General features: G+C 44.0%; 2 protein-coding genes across 3 annotated transcripts in view; one reads left to right on the top strand and one right to left on the bottom strand.

Annotated features, from left to right (window-relative positions):
* Positions 1 to 24,431, bottom strand: part of LOC119655312 (basement membrane-specific heparan sulfate proteoglycan core protein) — a 604,263-nt gene that overhangs the window by 234,893 nt on the left and 344,939 nt on the right. The window lies entirely within an intron of this gene.
* LOC119655316 (glucose dehydrogenase [FAD, quinone]-like) lies at positions 9,299 to 11,525 on the top strand. Its single transcript, XM_038061151.1, has 4 exons — positions 9,299 to 9,387; positions 9,456 to 9,642; positions 9,706 to 9,839; positions 9,901 to 11,525. The coding sequence occupies exons 2-4, from the start codon at positions 9,489 to 9,491 to the stop codon at positions 11,425 to 11,427; spliced, it is 1,815 nt and encodes a 604-aa protein (XP_037917079.1). The 5' UTR covers positions 9,299 to 9,387; positions 9,456 to 9,488; the 3' UTR covers positions 11,428 to 11,525.

Below are 24,431 nucleotides of genomic sequence, written 5' to 3'. Positions count from 1 at the left end.
GCAACTCCAGCATAAATGGGGCTTTTTAGTAACCATTTTGCTCGCATTTAGCTAATACCTAGATAGGGTAGTTAGAATTATGGTCCTCAGGTTCATAGGACGATCTCCAATTGAAAGCTCACGTGGCTAGTCTTAGGAGACCAGAACTGTAAATGGCTGAAGTGACAGGACCTACCCTGAAGGGAAGGAGGAATGAAACTTTATGGATAGAACTCTGAGGAAATATTGAAGTTTTAAAAGGCAGGATAAGGTTCTCGTGGAACAGGTAGAGCACTAGAGACAAGAATTAATCGCGAAATATCAAAGGTCCCAATACTCTCATAAAGGTGGATCCTAAACTTGTGTTATTTTGTCAGGATAGGACCTACTTCTCCCTACTAACTGCTCCTTCAAAAAAGGCGATCCTTTTGGATAGGTATTCAGATTGACTAAATGGATTTAAAAAGTACCACTACCTCCACGCAGAGACGATGAAAAGGGACAAAAAATACGGAAAGGTACCTTGAATTTTGTTTTCGGACTTTTACAAAAGATCTCCAGTTGATGACTGCTATATATACTATCTAACTTTAAAAAAAGTCGCTTACGAAACTATTCCAAAATATAAAATTTAGGTGATTACGCGTGCACAAGGTGAACACCCTTTAATTAACGCACTATAAAGTTTTATAGTTTCACGCTTGTTCGCAGTGATAATGCACAAGTGCGTTCTAGATATTTTTTATAAGTTGTAAAGATATTACTATTGTGTTTGGTTTAACACCCAAGAAAATCTTCTGGTAATACTGCAAGGACTTACTATGTTTGAGCTGTCATTAGAGGAGGCTCTGTTTAAAATTCCATCGAAACTCACCTAGAAAAAATAGAAAAAAAATTGTATTTATTATTTTGTCTTTGATGGCTGCAATATTTTCTTAGAAAAAAGATACATTTGAAGAATCGATCCAAGAAAAATACATGTAAGTAACCATTCAATTTAACCAAGAACACGCATTGATAGTTACAGTTTGATCCCTTCTAGTGAATAGCCAGCTTCAGATTTGGAAAGTTTGGTTGAAACCGCGTTATATCTTGCTTCGATAGAGGTAACCCTTCCTTAAGCTTTGGACGACCATCATATGAATAATTTAAATTGGAATATCCTCCTGCTTACAAGCGGTCACTGTTTGAAACAGAGAGCTATATCATACCATTCGTTACCTCTATCTGCTGCCCAGAGGTTCCTTTTAGCGTTGGACGGGCTCATTCAGAAAAAAAAACTTAAATTTTTGCTGAGAAGTCCTGAGTTTCTTAAGAGATTTCCGAAAGTCCACCTCAATCCTTGACCACTCGAACTCATATCGAGGTTACCACCATGGATGTCCTCCAGGTCAAGGTAGTCAGAAAATGCTGAGTAGTTCGTCAAATGTCAATAAGACAAAGTGGTCGTTCCTGAGCATGGAGAGAGGTTTTCTCTCTGAGAAAGTGAAAGCACTAAGTAATTGAAAAATACCCACATTAGTTTCAAGATCAGTTTGAAGTTTGACACCGTTGTGCTTGGTACCGTTAGCCTCCCCCCCCCTCAACAAATATTCCTGGAGGTTATGCGTTTCCACTGGAATTTTCCTCTATATAATGAGAACTGCCCCAGTTCAAGCTCTGGCGTAAAGGTACCTAGTTTAAATAGTCATCAAGCTGAGAAGATATCAGTTTCTGGCGTTGAGTATCCAACACCTCTATTTTTTCGGACCTTATGGTAAATCAGATCTAACACTTACATTCGTGTAGAAGCATTCTTGGCTAAGGTGAGGGTTGCACAATTCTGTAAGGACTGCACTTACAGATTTTTAACATTTACAATCAATACACTCACATAAGAGGCATCGTTAGCGAGGAAGTTAGGAAGGAACTCCTTCTGGTGCTCATAAAATTGGGGTAGGCCGCAGTGAGGGAGATTAAGAGGCCGGCGTAAAGCCCATGAGGTGGATCAGCCCCGTAGAAACTCTGAAAAAGGCATATACTATAAATCGAATTAGGTTCCAGGGATGGGGGTAGGAAGGGTAGTTTAAAGGAACTAAGATGGGGAAGAGGGGGATTACTCCTCATGGAGGGTGAATTAACGTTGCACCTTTTCCATGCCAAAAAAATCTCGGTGACAGGGGGGTGACTAGAGAACGGAGCAATACTCGAAGATACTTCCAACGAAGGAGTTGAAAAGAGCAAAGGAGAGTTGAAAGGAAGCGTAGTCTAGGACCCCACAATTTGGCAGCCTAATTGCTGACTTCGAGGCAGTGGGTAGCGAAGTGGAGCCCGTTGTCGAAAGTAATTCCGAAGTCTTCAGTCTAAGGAATATTCGTCAAGAAATACAATAGGATGAAGATTAATAGGATTCAAAGAACCGGGTGTGCAGATGCAATTGGGGGTTCTGCAGTCCTTCCCGGCGGATGCTCTCAATGTACTTCTGCATCTCCTCCCCCTAGACGTTAATAATAAATACGTTGCAGCGTGCAGTGCCGTCAAACTAAGTTAGTCCGGATGCTGGGCAGCGAAGTCCTACGGCCACAACAACATCCCAGACAAAGTACCTCGGGAAATCTGGGCATTCCTCACGGACTATGCCACACGTGAGCTGAACTTCACGAGACCGGTGACGTGTTGCCAGGTTATTCATTACTGATGGATCAAAGATGGCCTGTGGAGTCGGTGCAGCGATTTTCTCGAATACACAGGTTTCGCCAGTGTATTCCAATCTAAAGTACTGACGATATTGGAAGTCTTAAGGAAGGCTTATAAGCTGTACCAAGTCAAGGAGAATTTGGCCAGCTTATTACATAGCCGTCAGGTTCGGCATACCCAACAATTCGCATTTCCGAAGGTGCGGAGAAGAAAGGGAAACCCTCATGCACTTTCTCCGCGATTGCCCAGCTCTAGTTAGAGTCAGGCTACGGACACTGGGTAAACCATTCTTTGGGGACCTCAGAGAGATTTTTAGCTGCAGGGTGGAGAGGTTCTTTCCTTCGTGGATGCCACGGGTTGGCTCTGAAGATCCAAGCCGACTTGGCTCTGCCTTCCTGCTCTCATAACAATAGTCACCGTCTTAGGAGTTTGTGGCATCAAAACAGTGCACCACAGCGCTAATTGGGCTCTTCGGAGCGGCCACTGATATCTACCTACTTACCCATCCGTCAAGAGGGTAGAAAAAAAAAGTGGGAGAGGATTTGAGGGAGTAGGGAAATGCAGTCTATAAGAAGCGATATAGCTGAAAGCAGTTTAAGGTCATCCAAATAGAACAAACAGGAAAGGCCGAAAAAGAAAATAAAAATTATTGGGGGTGGAGGACAGAATAGAGCCTTGTGTGGTTTGTTGCTTGTTGAGAAGAGGAGGAACAGGAACGCGATGTTTGGTCATCGTAAAAGACGTAGCATGATCGGATGGAAAGGTTCGAGGCAAGCCACTGAGAGAGGTAAGTTCGGACAAAAGTATCTTGGGATTTACAGTGTTGAAGGATTTAGAGTAGTCAATGCAGATTGAATGCACGTTTTGCCGAGAGTTTAGACATCTGCCACAAAGTTGGTGAAGTGTAACAATTTGGAGACAGTGGGCTTATCGGAGGGTGGAGTGGGCAATGTAGGCGGACAAACAAACGCTGACATATTTCTCAAAGATTTTGGATCAGGGGAAGACGAGCGAAATAGGGCAGGAATTCTCAGCAATATTGCGATCGCCTGTTTTGTGACTGGGTATGATGAAAGCCTGTAAATGGCTCTTATCAAAGTTCTTATTGAAGGGAATTCGGCTGACCAGTTTTAACCAAAAAGTGGTTTGGAGTACCGTCATGAGCAGGGCCAACGTTGACATCAAGGTTGTCAGTGAGCTACTTGACTAAGAGGGGCAGAATGAGGAGGATGGCAGGCTCCAGTAGTAAGTTTTTGAAGAAGCTTTCTGTGGCCCTGAAATCCACTGAACTAGACTGGGTAAGAGTGCAGGGACCTAGGCGAGGAAGGGATACGAAAAGGACCCGGAAAGGATTGAATAGTGGAGAAGGTGTTGCTTGGTCGAACGCTAATGGAGGAACGAACAGAGCCCAGCTGATTATTGCTGGGACTGGACAAAGCAGCACACAGGAAGGTTGAAAAGGAGAAGATCAAGAGTGCAGTTTAAGTGATTTCTGGAAAGGTTGAATTGGAGGGCGGCACAGGTGCCGTGAAAGTGGATAAAGGAAAAGAACGGTGGCAGGGCTTAGTGCTAAGAGATGGAAAGCCGGGAGTATTAGGGGCCATGAGGGCATAAGTGTATTACATTCACCATAGAAAATGAAAGGAAGAGGGGGGGGGGGGGGGGGTGGGGAGTGGTCATAATATGGTTAGAACTTCTTATAATCTCTCGAAGAAATATTCGTACGGGAGAGGGGAAATATATAAAGAATGGTATAAAGGGACATGCGTTTGGCGGTATAACTCGTACGATGATAAAGTCGTAGTAGGAAAAGGGAGGATTAAGAGTGGTTTTAGCTCGGAAAAGACATTTAAAAGTTATCAAGGTACCTCCGCCGTAGACCTGCCTAGTGCAGCGCAGTCTCTTTCGCAACGAAGGACAGAGAAACCTTCAACGAGCCCGGAATCTAAAATCGTGTCATCAAATCAGGTTTCACTAATGCAAACGTCGTGGTGTTGCAAAGCTGAGGCAGATAATTTGGTACGCGACAGCTTGGTCCTAAATGCCTTATATTTAGGTAAAAAAGTTTTAGGCTATTTGAAAAATCATTCAAAATCAGAGAAACAGGCGGGCGGCTTGGAAATTGTCGTACGGTCCTTTGAAAAGGAGACCCTTGGGACAAAAGGACCCCGCTGCGTCAAACGTGTGGGAATATGTCACTATCGCTATCGCTTGGTCTAACAAGTCATCCTCTGTCATATTCACAGACGCGAGAGATGAAGGAGTTAAGTTGGTCCTGCCTCTGATGTAGGCAAGAACAACGTTCGAAATGCAGGAATTGAGTTGGGATTGCTTTTGATGTAAGGAAGAGCAGCATTCCAAGTGGTGGAGTAAACTAGCCGCGACACGAATAGTTGGGTGGTGAGACAACGTTCAGCAGGGAGCCGTGGGAGTAACTAGAGGGTGAAGGCAGGTGTAGCTTACAGTTCAGCTGTGGCAGACATCGACGAGGCGCTGCAGGAAATCCGCGGATGTGCTAGTTCAGCGACATCAGATGAAGGAGAGGAAGACTTAAGTACGATACCAGTATTGTAAGCCCCAGTCTCAGAAGCTGAGGTTACGCTGGTGCCTGATGATGGACCATTGCCACTTTTTGTTGAATCGTTGCTAAAATTCCCGTGTGTCGATGCAGCTGTTGAATACCATTAAAGAGCATGGTACCGGAGCAAGCGTTCTAGTGGTAGGTAACGTTTTTGGAAAATTTCGCTCGAATGTCATCGAAGGTCATTCCACAGTACCCGCTGCAGTCTAGAAACTTTTAGCGAATACATTGCGGATCCTTACAAATAGGATAGGGTGTGCCACAGGTCGACTGGGATGTTGCCGAAATATATATGATTAAGGGTCAAATTGCACCCGCAGCCGAAGGGCTGTACGCCACCGCAGCGTCTCAGGGGGTAGGCCTTGCAAATTACTCACTGAAGAAGCTATTACCACACTTGGCAGTTAGAAATAAAATGCGAATCCATCTAATGAGAAGAAGGACAAGCTCGAGGTCCGGTACGGATAATCAGTGGGAATCATCTGACTTGGTGACTGGGTCGGACTCCCATAATGGGATACGATGATCAGGAACATTGTTCCGCCTGCTGCAACTGCTTCGTCACAATCTTTGGTGACCACTTCAGCAGGTTCGCGTAAGCACCGGATGAAATGGACTGAGCATATGGACCTCTTTATCATCCGCTTCTACAACGAAATAACGGCGGGGGTTGGTATAATATCTTACCGCCCAGTGTTACACCAGAGATTCATCAAGCATTTCCCACAATTCGCGCCCTTGACTATGCAGCAGTCGCAGACCAGTACCGCTTTATTACAGCGATAGCGGCACAATCCCGGCCATCATCAGGGAGCGCGTTCGACTTGAGGTCGTCACGGAAACAGGTGACCGAGAGTCGATGGGGGCAGAGGAACGTTGGCGGAACTCACTAAGGCAGGACAATGACAGACTAACTCAACTCGGCTCTGGCAATGCCGCCAGACGGGTGAAGAATAAAGTGCAGATGGGTTTATAGGAATAGTTCCCCCCAGTTCATCCCCAGTGAAACACTCGTAGCAGAAATTCTGAACACACTAAAATAAAAACTTTCTGTCATATGCAGTCAGTTACGACGGTATGGCGAAGGGCCAGACGTATCTAGAATGCAATTTTCGTGAGAAACCAGCGGATTATTTTCAGATCACTCAAGGAATCCCAACAGAATGTCGAGACAGTGCAGTTTTTGGTGACGGAAGTGAAAGAATATTTGGGTGGAGTTGGGGGGTACCCGCTAAGCATGCTGAATGGTTCAGGGTGAAGGCACCTCCCATGCTCCTACTCCTGGCATGAATTTTACTGATGTTACCGAAGAGGACGAACCATAAATAGCTCGAAGAATTGGAGGGGCCCAGATCTGGAAAGGGTGCAGAACCAGTATACATGGTCGGTTGGCACATACCATAAATCAGCTCATTAGTCAGCCGGAGGAATTTGCACCCTTCCTCATTGCGAGGTATACCTACCTTATCCCAAAAAGGACACGGTGCAGGATCCTGCAGATATAAGGGCGATTACTTGCTTGCGAACCTTCTACCTGGTCATAACGTCTATCATTTGTGGAAGGGTCAGTGCGCACCTTGAGGCCAACAACATTCTGTCTGAGGAGCAGAAGGGCTGTCGAAATGGGTCAAGGGATTACAAAGTGCAACTCATTATCGACTCGGTAGTTGCAGGAAAAGCAACTAGAGGCCAAAGAAACCCCTATGCTATGTCGAGTATGTCAAGGTTTTCGATAGCGTCCCACATTCTACATCTGTATCGCATTGATCCGAAACTAATAAAGTTTTTGGCAACGGTCATGGAAGGATGGGACACCACCTTATCAGTGCCTTCATCTGAGGGTGCCAATGACTCAGAGCCTATCCATATACGGAGAGGCATTCTCTCAGGGGAATTCTTTGAGTCCGCTTTGGTTTTGCATGACAATGAATATTACCGTGGACGAAGACCGATCTGGAAAACATCCAGCGGCGGATACGGACAATTATGTACAAATTCTGAATTCATCATCCAAACTCTGCTATGGAGCGAATGAATCTGCCTCGTGACATCGGAGGTAGGGGTGTGGTTAACGTGGCGGCACAAAATGGTCGGCTATCTGTAAGGCAGACTGTGGACTGACTCCAATTAAATTGAAGGACCGATCTTTCAATCCTCTGAGTGGGGTTAAGTCGGACCAAGAACAGATCCATGAATGGAAGTCGAAGGCAATGCACGGTAAACACGTGAATTCTCTTTGGCAGCTATTTGTCGATTTACATTTGTCGAACAGATGGCTGCGTGCTGGGGAGTTCTTTGCTGAGACGGAGGGGTTCATGTGTGCCATTCAGGACGGACCATACAGAAGTACACCATTTAGTATACGTGCTCGATGTTGCGGGGAGTTCTCGACAGATTCTCCGATTGACCTACCACTAGTGACCACCACCAGCGTTCTTTAGTTTTTAAGTAGGTAGGATCATCCGAGCCTAAATGCTTGGCACTTCGTGCTAGTGTTAGGTGAAATCCGGCATCTGTCGAGTTTGTAACAACTCGAAAAAAATAATGTACTCAGTATAGTTCCGAGATTAAATCTGACAACAGGATTTGTTTGTAATGAAAAAAAAAAATGAAACCCGATGTCCCGGGGATTGAACTCGGCACCTAATGCATATTGCGCAAACGTGATGTGAAGGAGCCACAGAGAACTACACCCAGTATGTCTACAGAAGGATGGGAAGCTACTTATAAATCGCACAACTATCTGAGGCACTTTTAGAAAATTAAAAGGTTGGCATTGTTTTCTTTGGATTTTTGGTAGCTGTTGCTATGCTATTGCTGGCATAATGGTCAGCTGGGTGTACGCATTTTGACTTAATTTCTTGAAAATTCTAAAAGAATCTTCTCTCTTGGATTAAGCCCGAATTATCCTTTCACAATATCTGAGGAAAAGTCGGACGCTGACTTTTTCACCATCATTTGTGTGACTCATCGAATTTTCACTGCAGACAGTCATTAACGAATATGTTTACGTGCATGGAATAGGTAGCCCCCAATGTAAACTTTTTTAAACAAACAAATGCAAAAATATCTCTGAATCATAATAAATATTTGAAATTGTTGAACTACTTCAAGGTCATTTCTTTATGGCTCTCTACGTAAAATAATTTCATCTCCGCTTTGCAGATGCACCGCAGGTTAAAATCCCATTCATAAATGAGAATGGTCCAGCCAAAAATTTCTCACGATGCGGACTCAGGACTGAATTAGGTGGAAAACAACTTTTGAAAAATTTACTGAGGAGCTTTCAGTATATTTTCGTCATTTCGTTATCTAACCGAGGGAGCTTACTTATCTTATTATTGGATAGCAAATGACCTTTGCAAGCTTCGACCTTTTGCATTTTGGAAGGGGTTTAATTTGGAGCAGGGCTGCCTAACATTTGGTGACGATATTTGGCCTTGGTCGCGGTGGTGGTCCAAAGAAACGTGAGGAACTTTCCATAAAGGACTCGTTATAATCTTTCTCTTGGTCCTATATAGTTTTAAGATTGAGTAGCGCAGATATGACTAGACCTACCGCCAAATGAAGAGGGGACCAGAATCCATGATCCAGAGCCCCATCGAAGCCAATAGGACATTATGAGAGACCTTATGATGGCATCCCCAAGGAGTAACATCCAATATAAATTCGACCCCTAGATCGTCTACCAAGGGTTGTTCGTCAGACGCTGAAAGCTCACAGTAGACAAAGTGGTCGATTGCCATTCTAAAACGAACAAAAACAAAGACAATTCCAATTCATGTTATTCTTATTTTTATGATCTTAACACCTTCGTAATTCCACCAATAAATTCATTGCTTCTTTCGGAGCAAAATAGGCCATCCAGACTGGGCGAACGCAAATGCGTCTATGAATAATTCTAGCGCCTGAATTCCATAGCGTGATGCTGATGGCTCTATAACAATGATTTCATCTAAGCCTTTCCTTTCATTGCGATTATTTCTTTTATTGTGTTATTTTAATTGTTTCATGAATTTCGTTTAAGCTTCGATGGTAGAAACATTGCGATGATATAAATATCACCGATTTAAGTGTTTTCCATCTTAGTTCTTAGATAGCGAGCGTGGAGATTTACAGAGAGACTTGACACCAGCACAAGGACGAAATAAGTAGTGGAACCATAAAGAATAAGCCCTTAAAGTCCTGAGTCAGAAACCTGATCTTATCTTTATTCCAGAACTCCCCACGTCTTAGGGACTAGAGCTGAACAATGGAGTCCATAGGCCAAACTTGTGCGGCAAGGAGCCTGGGTCCTGCAAATTACCTAGTGACCACACTGATATCGAGTCTTGTTTCAATGCATTGTAATACCTCGCCCTTGGACATGTGGCCGCCTGATCAAGGAGAAGAGGCTGTGAAAAATGGTGAAGTGTTTCCTTATTTTAAGCCCACCTCTTTTGACAAACTTGACTCTGATTGACCTCTAGGTTTTGAAAAGTACGACTTTATAGTGGTCGGAGCAGGATCAGCAGGATCTGTAGTTGCGAGTCGATTAGCAGAAAATCCGGATCATAGAGTTTTACTGCTGGAAGCAGGTTCAAATCCACCGATGGAGTCTGAGGTACTGGCAGCTCTTATTCTTATATTATCAGGTTTCGCCACTATTCCTTCTTATTTCCCAGATCCCTGGCTTGGCGTTCACTTTACTCGGCACAAAGTACGATTGGAAATACGAAACAACAACAAATAGTTTGTCCTGTTTGGGAAGTGAAGGCGAATCATGTACGTGGCACAAAGGAAAAACCCTAGGTGGATCGAGTGCCATAGACTATATGAACTATCACAGGGGTAACTCCAAAGACTATGATCTCTGGGAAGACGAGGGGAATCCTTCATGGTCCTGGCGAGATATTCTGTCGTTCTTCAAAAAATCTCAAAATTTCAAGGGTGACAATAGCTACGATGTACATGGAACTGGTGGTCCCATAACAGTTGAACCATGTATATCGTCGAAGCATGATCAATATATGCTTTTGGAAGCATCAGCTGAGTTAGGATACAGTCAGGTTACGGATTTCGTCCCCGGACAAAACCTTGGATTTGGTTTTCTTCCTTGCACTATGGACAACGGACGACGAGTGAGTACAGCAAGAGCTTATCTGCTGGAAGAGCGGCCTAATCTGCACATCGTCAGGGATGCATATGTGCATAAAATAGAGTTCGACGCTGAGATGAAAGCGACATCTGTAAAGCTCAAAATCAATAGCACTCACGAGTTGGAAGCGGATGCAACCAAAGAAATCATATTATCTGCAGGAGCGATTGAAACTCCAAAGCTACTTATGCTGTCTGGAATCGGTCCACAAACTCAACTACGACTCATGGGTATTCCAGTATTGAAGGATTTACCAGTAGGCGAAAATCTCCAGGACCATTGCTCTGTTTCTCTCTTCTTGAAGTACCAACCGGTCCAATATTTATCCAAAGAAAAACAACTTCTGGACGAAGTATACAACCAGTGGATTCACCACAATGGGGCATATGGTAACGCGGCTCTTGACATAGCCGGTTTCATCAGCACCAAACGGAGCACTCGCTATCCTGATGTACAATACCAATTCATCCCAATGGCGAATAGTTCACAAGCGAGCATCGGATTCAAGTCTAACATCCAAGCAAGTTTCGAAAGGATTCCCGATTCATACCGCATACTGAAAATTGACGTTGGACTTCTAAGACCTCGATCGCGAGGACACGTTCGACTTGAATCCAAGGACATCACCAAACCTCCAATAATCATACCCAACACCTTCCAAAAGGACTCCGACTTGAAAACAATCGTTCGCGGAATTAAGGAAATCGCCGATTTCGAACGTACTAAATCCTTTGAGCGTGTTCATGCCAGGATCATTCGAATCAATTTGCCAGCCTGTGATCTATTCAGATATAAAAGTACGAAGTATTGGGAATGCTATGCCAAATATATGACAAGTTCCATGTATCACGCAGCGGGAACAGCGAGAATGGGACCGGATAGGGATATTCATGCAGTGGTTGATCCTGAGTTGAGAGTGAAAGGCACAAAAGGATTGAGAGTGGCGGATGCTAGTATTTTTCCGAATATTGTTAGCGGAAATTTGAATCCACCGACAATAATGGTGGGTGAAAAGGCGGCGGAATTTATCAAGGACGCTTGGAGGCAACCATAGGCGATGTTGTAGTTTGTTTTGGTAATTTTATTGAAATAATTTAATTGTAATCGTTATTTTTTGCTGTTTTTGTTTAAAAATAAATGTTAGTGTATTGATTTGACCTTATTGATTAAGCTGGATGTTCAGGATGGAAGGAGGACCTAGTTCAACCAGTTTACCCGTAGCTGTATTCTGTGGTATGAAGACCTTCTACCTTGTTTTTGATGGTGAAGTTTGTCATGGAGGTAATTCCATTGCGTTTTAATCATTCAAATTCATTGGGGCATCTGTCAAACCCCCCCCCCTTGTTTGTCATCCTACCGGGACTGTACGTACATATATACGTGTACCTTCCTTAACTCTTTGATAAGTTTAAAGTTTGACATTATCCTGATCACCTGGAACCAACAAAATGCATTCTTGTGATATTAAGATACACCTCGTCCTGAATTCAAGCTTTCCAAAAGTGGATAATTTGGTAGCACAGCTACAGACTAGTTCTTTAGCTAATGCTGGAGTCGAGGATAAGCAATATTACACGGAGGGTCCAGATTGAAAGCTTGCCTGACTTCTGCTGGTACTTTACATGCTGTTCCAACGTCCTTAATTGAATGTGCCAGATAACCTCTTTCTTGCGGAAGACCCTGACTCTACTAGATTAGCCAATGGGTGTCAGGCCCTCCATGATCTGCACAAGGCCTCGCTATCCAAGTCGAATTCGTTGGTTACTGTCTATGTCTAAAAGACGCTTCGATTTTAGAAGTTCTATTTGAGGGACCTTCATCCTTTCATGAACTGTTATTTAAGGTGACACTTACTGTGTGGGCTTATCTTCTTCCCAGAAAAGAAGGCTAAACGTCTATCTTGAAGCTCCACTTCTGATGCTGAACGTTCAACCAAAGTAGGACCTGTCATCGTTTTTGGTTTCGTGGCACAGCAGAGGTTTGCATCAGAGCGGTTGCAAGGGTTATTTGCTCTGATTGTATTGATTGATATCATCTATTTTTGGGATCAAAAGAAGTGCGCACCTGCCTCGAAAATGGGAGAGTCAGGTATTCTTCAAAATGTACTCCGCCATTACGTAGGTGGAAATCGAGGACCAATTCTGAACTGAACTGAAGTTTAAATGGGAGAATGTTTTGAACTTGTCAAGGCCAGGACAAGCAAGCAACAAAGAATGTGGGAAGATATGTCAGTTTACTATAGAACAGGTCTCTGCGGAAGGAAGTAAGGAGAAAGGGCTACATACGATCTGATACCAGCAGAAAGAGCGTATAAACTACGAGATACAGGAAAAGTTCGCATTGGATAACTGGTCCATGATAACAGGAAGCATTGCGTGGGTAGCTTGTGAGAAAGGCTGCTTTTGATTGATTGTCCAATACCGAACGTTTTTATGACTAAATGGAGTTAATGATGGTCAGGCGGCCATCCTGAGGGGCCGGAGATGACCAAGAGGAGAGAGCTATTCCAAAAACTTAAAAAAAATGGGGAAGTTGACTGTGAAGGTCCCCCGAAAATATTGAAGCTTCATTGAAGTACTCCGTTGACTTGTGCTTGGATGACTCTGTACTAGCTAGGGTCGATGAAGTGGAGAAGAGAGACCTACCCTCTGAGCAATTCGATCCCTCACGTCTCATTATACAAAAATTTGCGTGTCCTTTATCGATGCATGGGTTCTCGGGGTAAAAAAAAATAACGGTGTAACGATCGAAAAGATCGAAAGGATCCATGGCGGATCTCGGTTCTCGATCAATGTTCCTCCTGCCTCGGCTGTATGATGAGGCGTGGCTTTAGAGGTTCCTACCTTGCGTTGGCATTCTCAGACCATACTTTTAAAGGATGCCCCTAGACAAGGCAAAGGAAATGTTGCATATGTCGCAAAACTACGGACGCTACAAAGTATAGAAATGGGTCATATCGACAAGAAGTGGAACAGGAGCTCAAACGTATATTCGGAGGCTGAAAGGAGGGCGCTCATAATAGGCGTTCTAGCAGAAGCAGTAAGGGTGCTGAATTGATGTTGATTTAAATTAGCCTCAATCATTCTAGGACACCCCTCATGAATAGGACGCGCAAAGAGCGTGTAAATCTTCTCAATAAGGTAGGAAGGTAACCGATTGGACATGCTCACGGATTCGTAGCTGTCAGAATCCAAGATCATCCTGGATGCTCTTGTTATGAATACACGAGGTCAGAGACCAAAATTCATTACCCTTGATATCAGAATAGGAAAGTTTACTTGCGGAAGAAAGAGGAAGTTGCCGTCTGCAATGTTTAGCTCAGTCGGACCTTGTATTCCTTATCGTAGATAAAATGAAAACCTATCGGATTTGAGGGTTTACTTCAGTTAAGGACCTGATTTTCGTCAGCATTGCCTTAGATAGTGATATCTTTTGGAGTTTCTGCCAGCGGTACATCGAAGGCTATCAATAGGAAATCGTTCTCGATCAAAGTGCGTCCAAAAACTCAGGAAGACTTCATGACTCTCTGTGAAAGTAATGAACGAGCGAATATTAATGGAGGTTTAGATGGACCTGAATAGCATACCAGACCTATCTTCGGCGAGAGTCGTGTAATTAGACAGCGTGTGACTCATTAATCTCGGGACAATATATATCCCTATCTAATTACTCGTGAAACTATGCAGAGCAGTGTAAGGGCGGTGCTCTGTCTGCTTCTAGAAAATTGGTTGCTGGAAACTGTTGCGCTAGGATACGCTAAAATGAAAATTCTGCCACTAGCTATGATCGCGACGTGGGATGTCCAATTGGAGGCAACTCCAGTGACGCCTATTCGAAACACAAGAGATGAGCAACCAGGGAAGAGGTTGTGCCAACGGTTGAATGAGTGAACAGGGGATTAAACCCCCAAAAGAAAAAAATGGTTCAACATCTAAGTAAGTCCAGGTGAGGAGACCGGCTAAAGCTACCCATGAAACTGACTTAGCCACAATTCCAATCCTGGAAACGTAGACCGAAGATGTTTAAGCCTGAAAAAGGTATTATCTCGGCAAAGGAGAGATTGGAGGGGGATATAACCAGAGGTTATCACCATCTCTACACGTAGAACCAGAACCGGAACTTACTAGTTTCTGAGGTAATGTCAGTTGCATTAGACGGTTTCAGAAACGAGACCTTTTGTTGGAGCTCAAGAAATTCAAAGATATAACAATGAACGAATCTTTGAGTCAAATTGGAAAGTCTTCAGGACAGGAAGCCGACACTAGAGAGGAGAAAGGCTCCCTCCTTATTGGACGGAAACACAGCACTAAAAAAGCCACCATCAGCAGCCGAACTATTGTCAGCAGGGAGAGTAGCTTCGGCCACATAACGAAGGCATGTAGGGGAGCGGAAGGCCATACCAGCAAGGACTGCGGTGATGACCCAATTGCACATTGCGAAGGAGGGCGTGGGTCATCGATGCATATGGGGCATATAGGGAAGCCACCTATGTGAATCGATAAATCAACCTCAACCACTGCCAACTGACGCCGGATTTACATATTCTCGCGGGAAAAATAGCGATGTGTCTATCATTAGTGATGTGTATCGAAATCACGATGGTGACATTTGGGTCAAAGATCAAACAAGGCTTCCAGGAGATAATGGAACAGCTACAAGAGGGATTCGTCAGAGCGGAGATGAAATTAGTTTCTATATATAGCCATGTTCCACCCAGCGGTACACTTTCGGAATATGAGGAAGTGCTGAGTCCTCTGATTACTTGTAGAGTTAGTGAGGACTATGTTCATAGTGATCACTAGTTCGAGCTCTAAAAAGAGCTCCCACAGAATGCTGGGTGGACAGTGAAAGCTTTTGATTTGGAGACGTTTCCGTGGTAGTCAAACTTGACATATCCCTGAATTATACGGCCCGAGAAAAAGTTACCCAGATCATCAAATGAATGACGGAAGCATGCGATGGTACCATTACGAGAAGGCGACTGCTCCTCAGTGGCCAACCCAATTACTGGTGGAACAATGAAATTGCAACTTTGCAAGTGACAGGCTTTATCAGAGGTTCAGACGAAAACCTGGTAGCGATGATCGACAGGAGGCACAAAGGTTACTTAAAAGAGGCCATTCGAGAAATGAAATGGAACTGCTTCAAACGTTTGTGCGAAGACACCAATATAAACCTTTGGGGTGGGACTAACATTGGGGTGAAGGGAGAGAGAAGTCAGCATAGCTTTTTACCCCAGGTGACCTGAAGGAATTGTTGCCACTTCCTTTTCTCTGCGGATGGCAAACGGTGGCCCAACTGAATGAGTGTGTGGTACCAGCAGCTACCAAGGAGAAGCTGTGGAAAATATACCGTAGGATTGGCGACAACCAGGCCCCACATTTAAATGGAATCCCTAACAAAGCTGTGAAGCAGGCAGTGAATAGTAAACCTAACCTTTTTAACAAAATGTTTGAGGTGTCTCCAAAGAAAGGAATACTCCCTGCTCAGTGGAAACCGGAAGAGTTGATATTGTTTCCCAAACGAAATAAACTTCCTGGAAATTCAGCATCATATCGGCTGATCTGCCTGTTTGATACCATAGGAAAATTGATGGAAGGAGTCATCTACAGCAAATTGTTACCCATCGTCGAAAGTGGCAATGGCTTGTCGCAGCGCCAATGTAGGTTTCGACACGGGCACGTCACAGTGGATGCAATGAATATGGTTGTGAATATAGCGGAGGGCGTGCTGATGCACGATGCCTGCTAAAACCAAATTCAACTTCACCAGCTGGAGGCGTATTAAAGGCATATTGACTGACATAGATGTTCCTGGATATTTGGTGGGTCTGACCGAGAGGCACTACCTTTTCTCCTGTTCAAAAGCGGATTTGGTTCAAAAAGGGATTCTCTGGTACTGGTCGGATGAAGGTTCCAAATATTATCGTGTATTGCCACAGGGGGTACCACAGGGTTTGGCACTGGATCCCCTGCTGCTGGGTGTCATGGATAGAGGAGTGATGTTTCTTTCCATCCCAAAGGAGGCTACAATTGTCGACTTTGCTGATGACCTCTCTGTCGTTGCTGGAGCAAAGCATCTACAGGATGTTGGGGTCAACGCGACGAAGAATATATGAGCAGTCAAGTCCTGGCTGCAAGGAGCCGGGCTGACCCTGGTGGATGCGAAAATCGAAGAGGGGGAGAAGATCGCTGGGAAGGTGGAAATTGATGGATATGCGGTCGCCTCTAAGCCGACTATAAAATACCAGGGGTAATTATTGACGAGTTAGTAGACTTAGCTCCAGACAGCACCTAGACTATATGTGTCAAAGGCAGCTATTTCAACGCAGCATTTCCAAAAATATTGCTGAATGCTGAAGCAGATTTCTTCCATAACATCAGATAAGACAATGTGGAAGTGAGAATTATTCCAGTCGCTACTCTAGCGAAGCAAATGAGCGTGCCCTACAAGTATGGAGGTGGAAACTAAATATGGAAGTACTGTTAAATGAGAGTTGTTTAATCCCTGGCAACGCAGATGGGACGAGTGTTCGAAGGGTACAGGTTCATTCCAAACATTGGAATTGGAAACACGGGGACACCAACTACTACATTATTCAAAACCTAACAGGACACGTTGAAGGCAGTATTTTCACTTCTTTGGGGTGGATGATGGTACCCTGGAGCACCGAGAGCATGTGATGTTTCCCTTCCCAAAGTTATCAACGGTGAGAGGAAATCTGAACCGAGTGCTGGGAGGAAGGGTGAGCGCGGGGAGTGTAGTTGCGGAAAAGCTACTTTCGGAAGAGATCTAGCTTCAGTTAAAGCAAGTTAGAAGGAGGAAAACTTAAAGCACGGGAAGCAAACTCTTGCAGTGAAGTCATACCTAAGTGGCAGTAGGCTGGGGCAGGAGAGCCCGTGGTTGGGTTGTAGTGAGTGTCATTCCCGCTTGTACGGCTAAACAGGGGAAGGCGTGTCCTTCTAATATTTGTTACATCCTTGTAGGCCCAAAAAAAAAAAATATCAGGGCTATATGTTGGCCTTAATGTTTTGGAACATTATGTTATCAGATATTATTAACATCCTGGATATTTAGGAGGTCAGGATAGTGGCTTATGCCGACGATGTACCAGTGATTGTGGTTGCAGAATAGTTTTAGAAAGCTGAATTCTGCTTATATGAAACGAATTATCCTACAAAGGAATCCTTAAAAGACGAATGTGGTTTATAGAAAAACCATCATGCGTAATGCGGCAGGTTACTGTCAATTTGGCCTATTTAGACCACAATTCCAGTTCCTTTGATCGCCACGTGAAGAACTAGGGAAGATGAGGAACTAGAAGAGAGGAACCTCTGAGCAGGTGACAACAATGAAGATGATGATCAGAAACGGGGTTCAGCTAGGTTTGAATGCAGAGTGAACATTAAGAGATTATTTCGCTTGAGGATCGAAGGGTCCTAAGTCCGCATCCACTTGATGTCGGATCGGACACAAAGGGGAAGCAACTTATTCCTTCTTTTTTTTTGGTTCACGGACCCCTTTTAGGTGAAGACGGCTTTACAGTTTCTTGCCAGGGTAAAGGCAAATCGTCAGACGCTGTCTCACCTCTGTCCCCACCTCGAAATCTTGCTGTGTTTTGAGAATTATATAAAGGAGCATTCAACATCTGTGAGCCGCTTCGGTCACGCTACTCCCAAGGCAGAAGTGAGGCAGCGTTTGACGGTTTGCCTCTGTCCTGGTAAGAAGCCATGAAGCCGTCTTCACCTAATATTATTGAGAGATTAATTTCTCATAGAGCATGAAAGTTACCACTGACATAATAAGTCGAAGCAGAATAAGTGGCCCAATGGTGTCCCGGAAGACGCAGAGTCATGTTGTCCCCTCATTATCTTATTCCTCCAAATGAAAGGAAAAATCTAAGAGAAAGATTGGGTAGGACCGTAGCACCACAAAATCTTGTTGAGAAATTGGAAACTTGCCGGTGAATGGAGCTGGTCATTCAGAAGCCGTTCAAATCCTGGCTTAGGGAAATAGGAAAGTGAGCTGATAGCAAGGCTTGGCTGCGAGAGCAATGAAGAGTGCAGGGAGAGGTGTTAGAGCTAAGTCCGCTCTACGATATAAAACTTTGCGACATTTCATGGGGAGGAGGGCAGAAGCCTTGGTGGTTTTATGGCTCAGCTTGCTGACAATATCCGTGTCAGAGTTTTTGGTTTCACCGAAAAAATAAAAAACAGAGGTTTACAGCAGGACCTTAAAAGTTATTTCGGTTTACAAAAGGAACCCAATAAGAGTGTGTTGCACCTTTAAGATCGTCCCGAAAGATGAGATAATGTTGTATGGGCTTTTGATGGGAGGCCTAGTTCGTCTGATCGGCTTATGGAGAATACCACAAATGAGAAATCTATAAGTGACAACAAAAATGGAAGGTTGGATTTGAAGATTGATTCAGCAAAGTCTGGAAGTAGGGAATGCACGTAAAGATTGACTATAATGTTACCTGTTTTTCCACGGATGTAAAGAATCTCGCAGATACCTGCATAGGTCCAAACTGGACAATTGTCCCAACTGCGACCATTTGGCAGAATACCCAGAGAACATTTTTTTTTACTTCTGTAGATTTTTAGACAGTCAATCTGTTGGGAGTGGCATCCCCAAGTACTCGAAGAGGGTAATCAGATCTGAGTCGGCAAGGGACTAATTTGCAGTGGCTCTTTCCACGAAGCTTCACCGGAGGTTATCTGGCATCATAGGAAATAGGATGGTCCTCTGAGGACATATATTCTAGGAGGATTCGTAGAGGTTATGCTCTTGGCCCGGTTATTTGCGGTTGGTCCTCTTGTGGTAGTTTCATGGTGGTTGTGGTTGTGCCAGTGGTCCTTGGTGGCTCAAGCGTGAAGTTACGCTGCACAATTGGGATCCTCGTAATGTTTTGCCGCAGGTTCATGAAAATGAGGGCATGAGTCATGCCTCTTTTTGAATCCCATGCAAAAGGTTTCCAAATGCGGGAATGAACCACGCCCCTTTTTCTATAATATGTAATTCATTTTTCATTTCATTTTCAATGAACCCATTCTACAGCTTCATTACCATATCCCTTAACGGTGTGAAAGTAATAAGCCTGATAAGCATAAAGACGAATACAGACACCCATGACGTAATCAAAATTCGAAGCCAGGCGGGTGATCTAGAAACCCGCATTCATCAAAGACAAATGAAAGTGAAAACGATTTCCGTAAATATCAAAGACTTTCCCTTAAACTCATCAGAATTTAGGCCAATTATGCGTTAGACGAGACTACGTCTGCGAGAATTGAAAAAAGATAAATCCATCTTAAATCAACATGGGGCCATGCTATTCATTAATGCTTAACCCAAACAACTAATCAGCCAATCTGTAGACACAATAAATATGTAAATAAGCCGAAAGGTATTCTTCTCCGGTGTCGCGTCTTCCTCAGCCCATCTAAGTAGGAACACCAAAGAACACGAACACGTATAAATAGTCTAACGTTTCCGAAAATCTCAGTTCATTACAACTTCTTGAAGAGTTGAGTACCTTCCTAAGAAGGGCGTTGGAAGACTACTGTGGAGTAGCATATCTGATTGACAATGGATTTTCTGGAACCCTCTTGTGCGGCTAGAAGTCTAGGACCGGCCAATGACCTCCTAACAACATTTGTTTCTTCAATTCTGGCGCTTCATTGTAACATATCTAACCCGGATTTATGGCCCCCGGATCATGGGGAAGATGCATTACAAAATGGTCAGTGGTTTATCTGCATTTGGGGACATGTCAACTTGTAACTAATTCTCAATTCGATTCTTCATAATTTAAAGGCCTCGATGACTATGACTTCATTGTTGTGGGGGCCGGATCGGCAGGATCAGTTGTGGCAGGACGTCTGGCCGAGGACACTAAAAATCGAGTTCTTCTGATAGAAGCTGGGGGAGATCCGCCGATAGAATCTGAGGTAACATGTACCCTAGTGAATTCAGTGAACCTAACAAATGCTCTCTTCTAGATTCCTGCCCTTGCCTGGTATGCCCTGGGTTCCTCTATCGATTGGATGTACCCAACAAGGACGAATGGATTATCCTGTCTGGGGATGAAAAATGAAAATTGTTTTTGGAACAAGGGGAAAGTGCTGGGAGGTTCTCATGCTACCAATGGAATGTACTATGTCCGTGGTAATCCTCGCGACTACGACAATTGGGAAGACCAAGGAAATACCTCTTGGGACTGGAACAATGTCTTACAATATTTCAAGAAAACTGAAAATTATAAAGGACCTAACAGATCCAGCAATCATGGAACGAATGGGCCAATGAATGTCGAGCCGTATCAGTCGCCGAAACTTGATCAATATATGATCGGTAGAGCTGCCAGAGAATTGGGATACAACAAAGTAGACGATTTTGTCGATGGACCCTATATAGGATTCGGGTTTACTGATGGAACCTTACAAAATGGAAGACGAATAACTACAGCCAAAGCATTTTTGACCAAGGATACACCCAATCTTCACGTCATAAAGCATGCAGTTGCGAGAAAAATTCAATTCAACCGAAAATTAAGGGCTGAAAGTGTAAGTTTTGTTTACAAAGGACATTATGAAATGAAAGCCAGAGCTCGTAAGGAGATCATCCTATCAGCAGGATCAGTAGAATCTCCAAAATTGTTAATGCTCTCTGGCATAGGACCAGCTTCACATTTGAAGCAATTAGGGATACCCGTCATTAAGAGCCTGCCTGTCGGGAACAACCTCCAGGATCACATTCGAATTGACGTATTCATGAAATTGAAATATAAGCACCGAATGAATTTGGATGTTGCAATCTTGGACAGCATCTTCAACCAATGGGTTCATCGCAATGGGACATTTGGAATGGCAGGATTTGACATTGTCGGTTTTGTTGATACTGATGGCAATGGTTACTACCCTGATATCCAGTATACATTTCTACCGGTAGATGATGCCAGTCTTTTCGGAGCTAATATGAAACCACATATCCTGCAAAGTCTTAAGAATCAAATTGATCCTTCTGACAGAATCTTCTCTGCATCCGTCACTTTACTAAGGCCTAAATCACGGGGATATGTGCGGCTTCAAAGTACTGACTATCGTGATCAACCCCTCATATTCCCGAACTACTTGGATGACAAGGATGATTTAAGACGAACAGTTCGAGGTATTCAAAAAGTTGTTGAACTGGTAAATACACCGACATTCCAAGATTTGGACGCTGAGTTGCTGAGATTGAATCTACCTGAATGTGTTTCGCATGTGTACCAAAGCAAACGCTATTGGGAATGCTATGCTGCCCATTTGTCCAACACACTTTGGCACCCTGTGGGTACGACAAAAATGGGCCCCAGTACCGATAAACGAGCAGTTGTCGACTCGACGTTGAAGGTGCATGGAGTGAAAGGACTCCGCGTTATTGATGGAAGCTTCATGCCTACTATTGTGAGTGGGAATACGAATGCTCCGATTATTATGGCTGCAGAGAAAGGGGCGGATTTTGTCAAGGCTGAGTGGGGATATTGAAGGGAAGTCTTGGATTCCTTCCATGTTCACTATTGTAGGATTAAAATAAATGCGAGAAGAGACTAATGTAATAAGGTTCAGTTCCTAAATTTGAGGATGGGAAAAGAGGATTGTAAAATATCGAGAAAATATATGACTGGCAAACGTATGTAAATTACTAATGCTACAATCAATCAACAGCTGTCAGGATTACTGGGAAGAATTGGGGAGAGGAGGAGCGAGACCTTGCAATCTCGGCGCTAGGGGCAGTCCTCCAGATCAGCATATCTGGAGCAGTTGCTGCTTCCGATTAAATTTGGGCCTGTGCAGGGATGATCGAAAAAAAAGCCCAACTGAACCGTGCCTGATCTCGTTAGCTAGTCTAGTTACTTAGCAAAGGGAGATTTGGTCAATCTTAAGTGGGATTTTCTCTCTAGAAGGTGGTGATTTATGGTTTATTCCATGGACAAATAGCTCTGAAACTTAACGTAATTCAGACATTCGCCTCCTTCGCCGGCTCAAAGTCATGTGACCATCTAAGAAAAGAAGAAGTTTTGAATGACAAGGACCGATATTGGATTGCAGAGTGATGAAAAGGAGAGTGGAACATGAACTAAGACTAAGTTGGAGCAGCTCCTGAAAGGGAATCTGTGGTAGGCGTTGAATTCGAGAGAGGGAAAGGAGGTTCTTCTCCCTGGGTCCGAAGATTTTTTCGGGCCCCGAATTTTATGCATAGTTTAATCTTCGGCGCAGACTTTCTCTGTTTGGGACCGTCCAACATTCGAAACTATTAAAACCTAAATTTCGCCCTGATCGACCGCTTACAATGTAAGTAAGATCCTCCACAACCGAAGTTCGCCTCTAAGATTACAAGTTAAGTTAGTTATCCGAGTTTGCAAGGGCAAGGCAGATCTAGGGGAAACGTTTTCTCAATGGGTCTGTTAGCAAGTTCACGTGTACATGAATGAGCAAGAGTATTTGAAAGCAATGGGTTTAGAGACAGCTCTTTCACTCCGTCACATGTACGAAAGCTTTGTGAGGCTACATGCACGCATGCCCTAGAGGCATAGACACAATTTTACAGTCCTCCTTGGGCACAGCATTGGTTGATATTGCGTCTCAGCATTTATTCTAGGGCATACGGGGTCTGTCGGTGTGTCCGAAGAGCTGTAAAGCTAATTACACGCATTCTAGCGTGGAATCCTTTCCACGATGCAGGCATAACCATAACCATCACTAGAGAGCCAACTACAAACAATTAAGCCAAAAGTACATCGGCTAAGAATTCTCCTGGAAAATGCTCTCAGAGGGCCATCAAATTTCCGGTGGTATCAAATAACCTCGGATGGCCCTCCGTTGCAAGAACGACTCCAGATGAGCCCTCTAAAGATCTGGATTTGGTAGATCTCCTAGAGTATTTGGAGACGACACTTTCAAAGGCTGAAGTCTGCTGCTGGACTCCTAAATATTCGATGGTTTCTACCAGCCGGATTTTCGCTCCCCACAAAATGTGGTTGACCTACCTAACGTTCAAAGTGAGCACAACACCAAGTCCGCCATCAGTGAGGTTACGAGGGTACCAACTGTCGATTATATGCAGAGTTGCATTAAAGCGGTCACACACTGTGGTCGTAAACTTGAAAATAGTGATTACGGTTAGATCGTCCCCAAATGATTGTGCGAGGACCTTTATGTCCTTCAGTAATCGTCGCAAGATGCCCATTACTAGAAGTCGTAACAGAAAAGAGAGAATCCCTCTCTGTGGAGAGCCCCTAAGACATCCCAAATCAATGGATTTTTATGCGACCAGTATGTTGATCTTCCTTCACTCCAGCATAAGGAAGATCCAACTGATGAAGGGCGGGTCGATTCGATGCTGTCATGCCACGTCACAAATGGCTGCAAATGAGGTATACTTAAAGCCGCCTTCGATGACCATGAATGCGCCTAAGGCGTAATCTTTTTCAGACTTCGCCTTCTCAATTTTTACCGAGAGGTCTTCTAGTGATGTCTACTTTTCTGGTAGGCATGTTGCCTACAGTGAAGTGGTCACCTAGGGATGTACACCTTTTCAGCCCTTTTAGTAGAAAGGAAGATAGACTAACCTGTCGGAAGCTTTTTGGTATCCGTGTAGGTAGCACTTCCTGGTTTGGGAATAAACGTCACCATCACATCACGCCAGTAAACTGGGATCTAAGCGTGTGATAGGCAAGCACGTTACATATTCCGAATATGTTAGCCAAGAGCATGCATTCCCTCTGAGTTGACCACCCTTGTGAAAGCGACATAGGCTGAAAAAAAACAGAAGAGGGTATGCATTCTTCATAGACCCTGCAACTTCGCTACAGACGTCAGGGAAGATTTCTACCTGCCGAGATGACACTCTCTCGTTAATTTTCGAGTACTTTGCTGACCATCGCGTCCGCGCACTCCTCAGAAAGTTTCGCAACATCATTACGGAAATTAGTTTCTCCAAACCGGTTAAGGACGATATGTAGCACAACATCAATACTACCGGCTCTCCAAGGTGCGTCCTCTTTCACCCAAG

The sequence above is a fragment of the Hermetia illucens genome, chromosome 4, assembly GCF_905115235.1.
Source record: "Hermetia illucens chromosome 4, iHerIll2.2.curated.20191125, whole genome shotgun sequence".
Classification (NCBI taxonomy): Eukaryota; Metazoa; Arthropoda; class Insecta; order Diptera; family Stratiomyidae; genus Hermetia; species Hermetia illucens.
The sequence above is the reverse complement of the archived record's forward strand: the minus strand, read 5'-3'. Positions and strand labels throughout refer to the sequence as shown.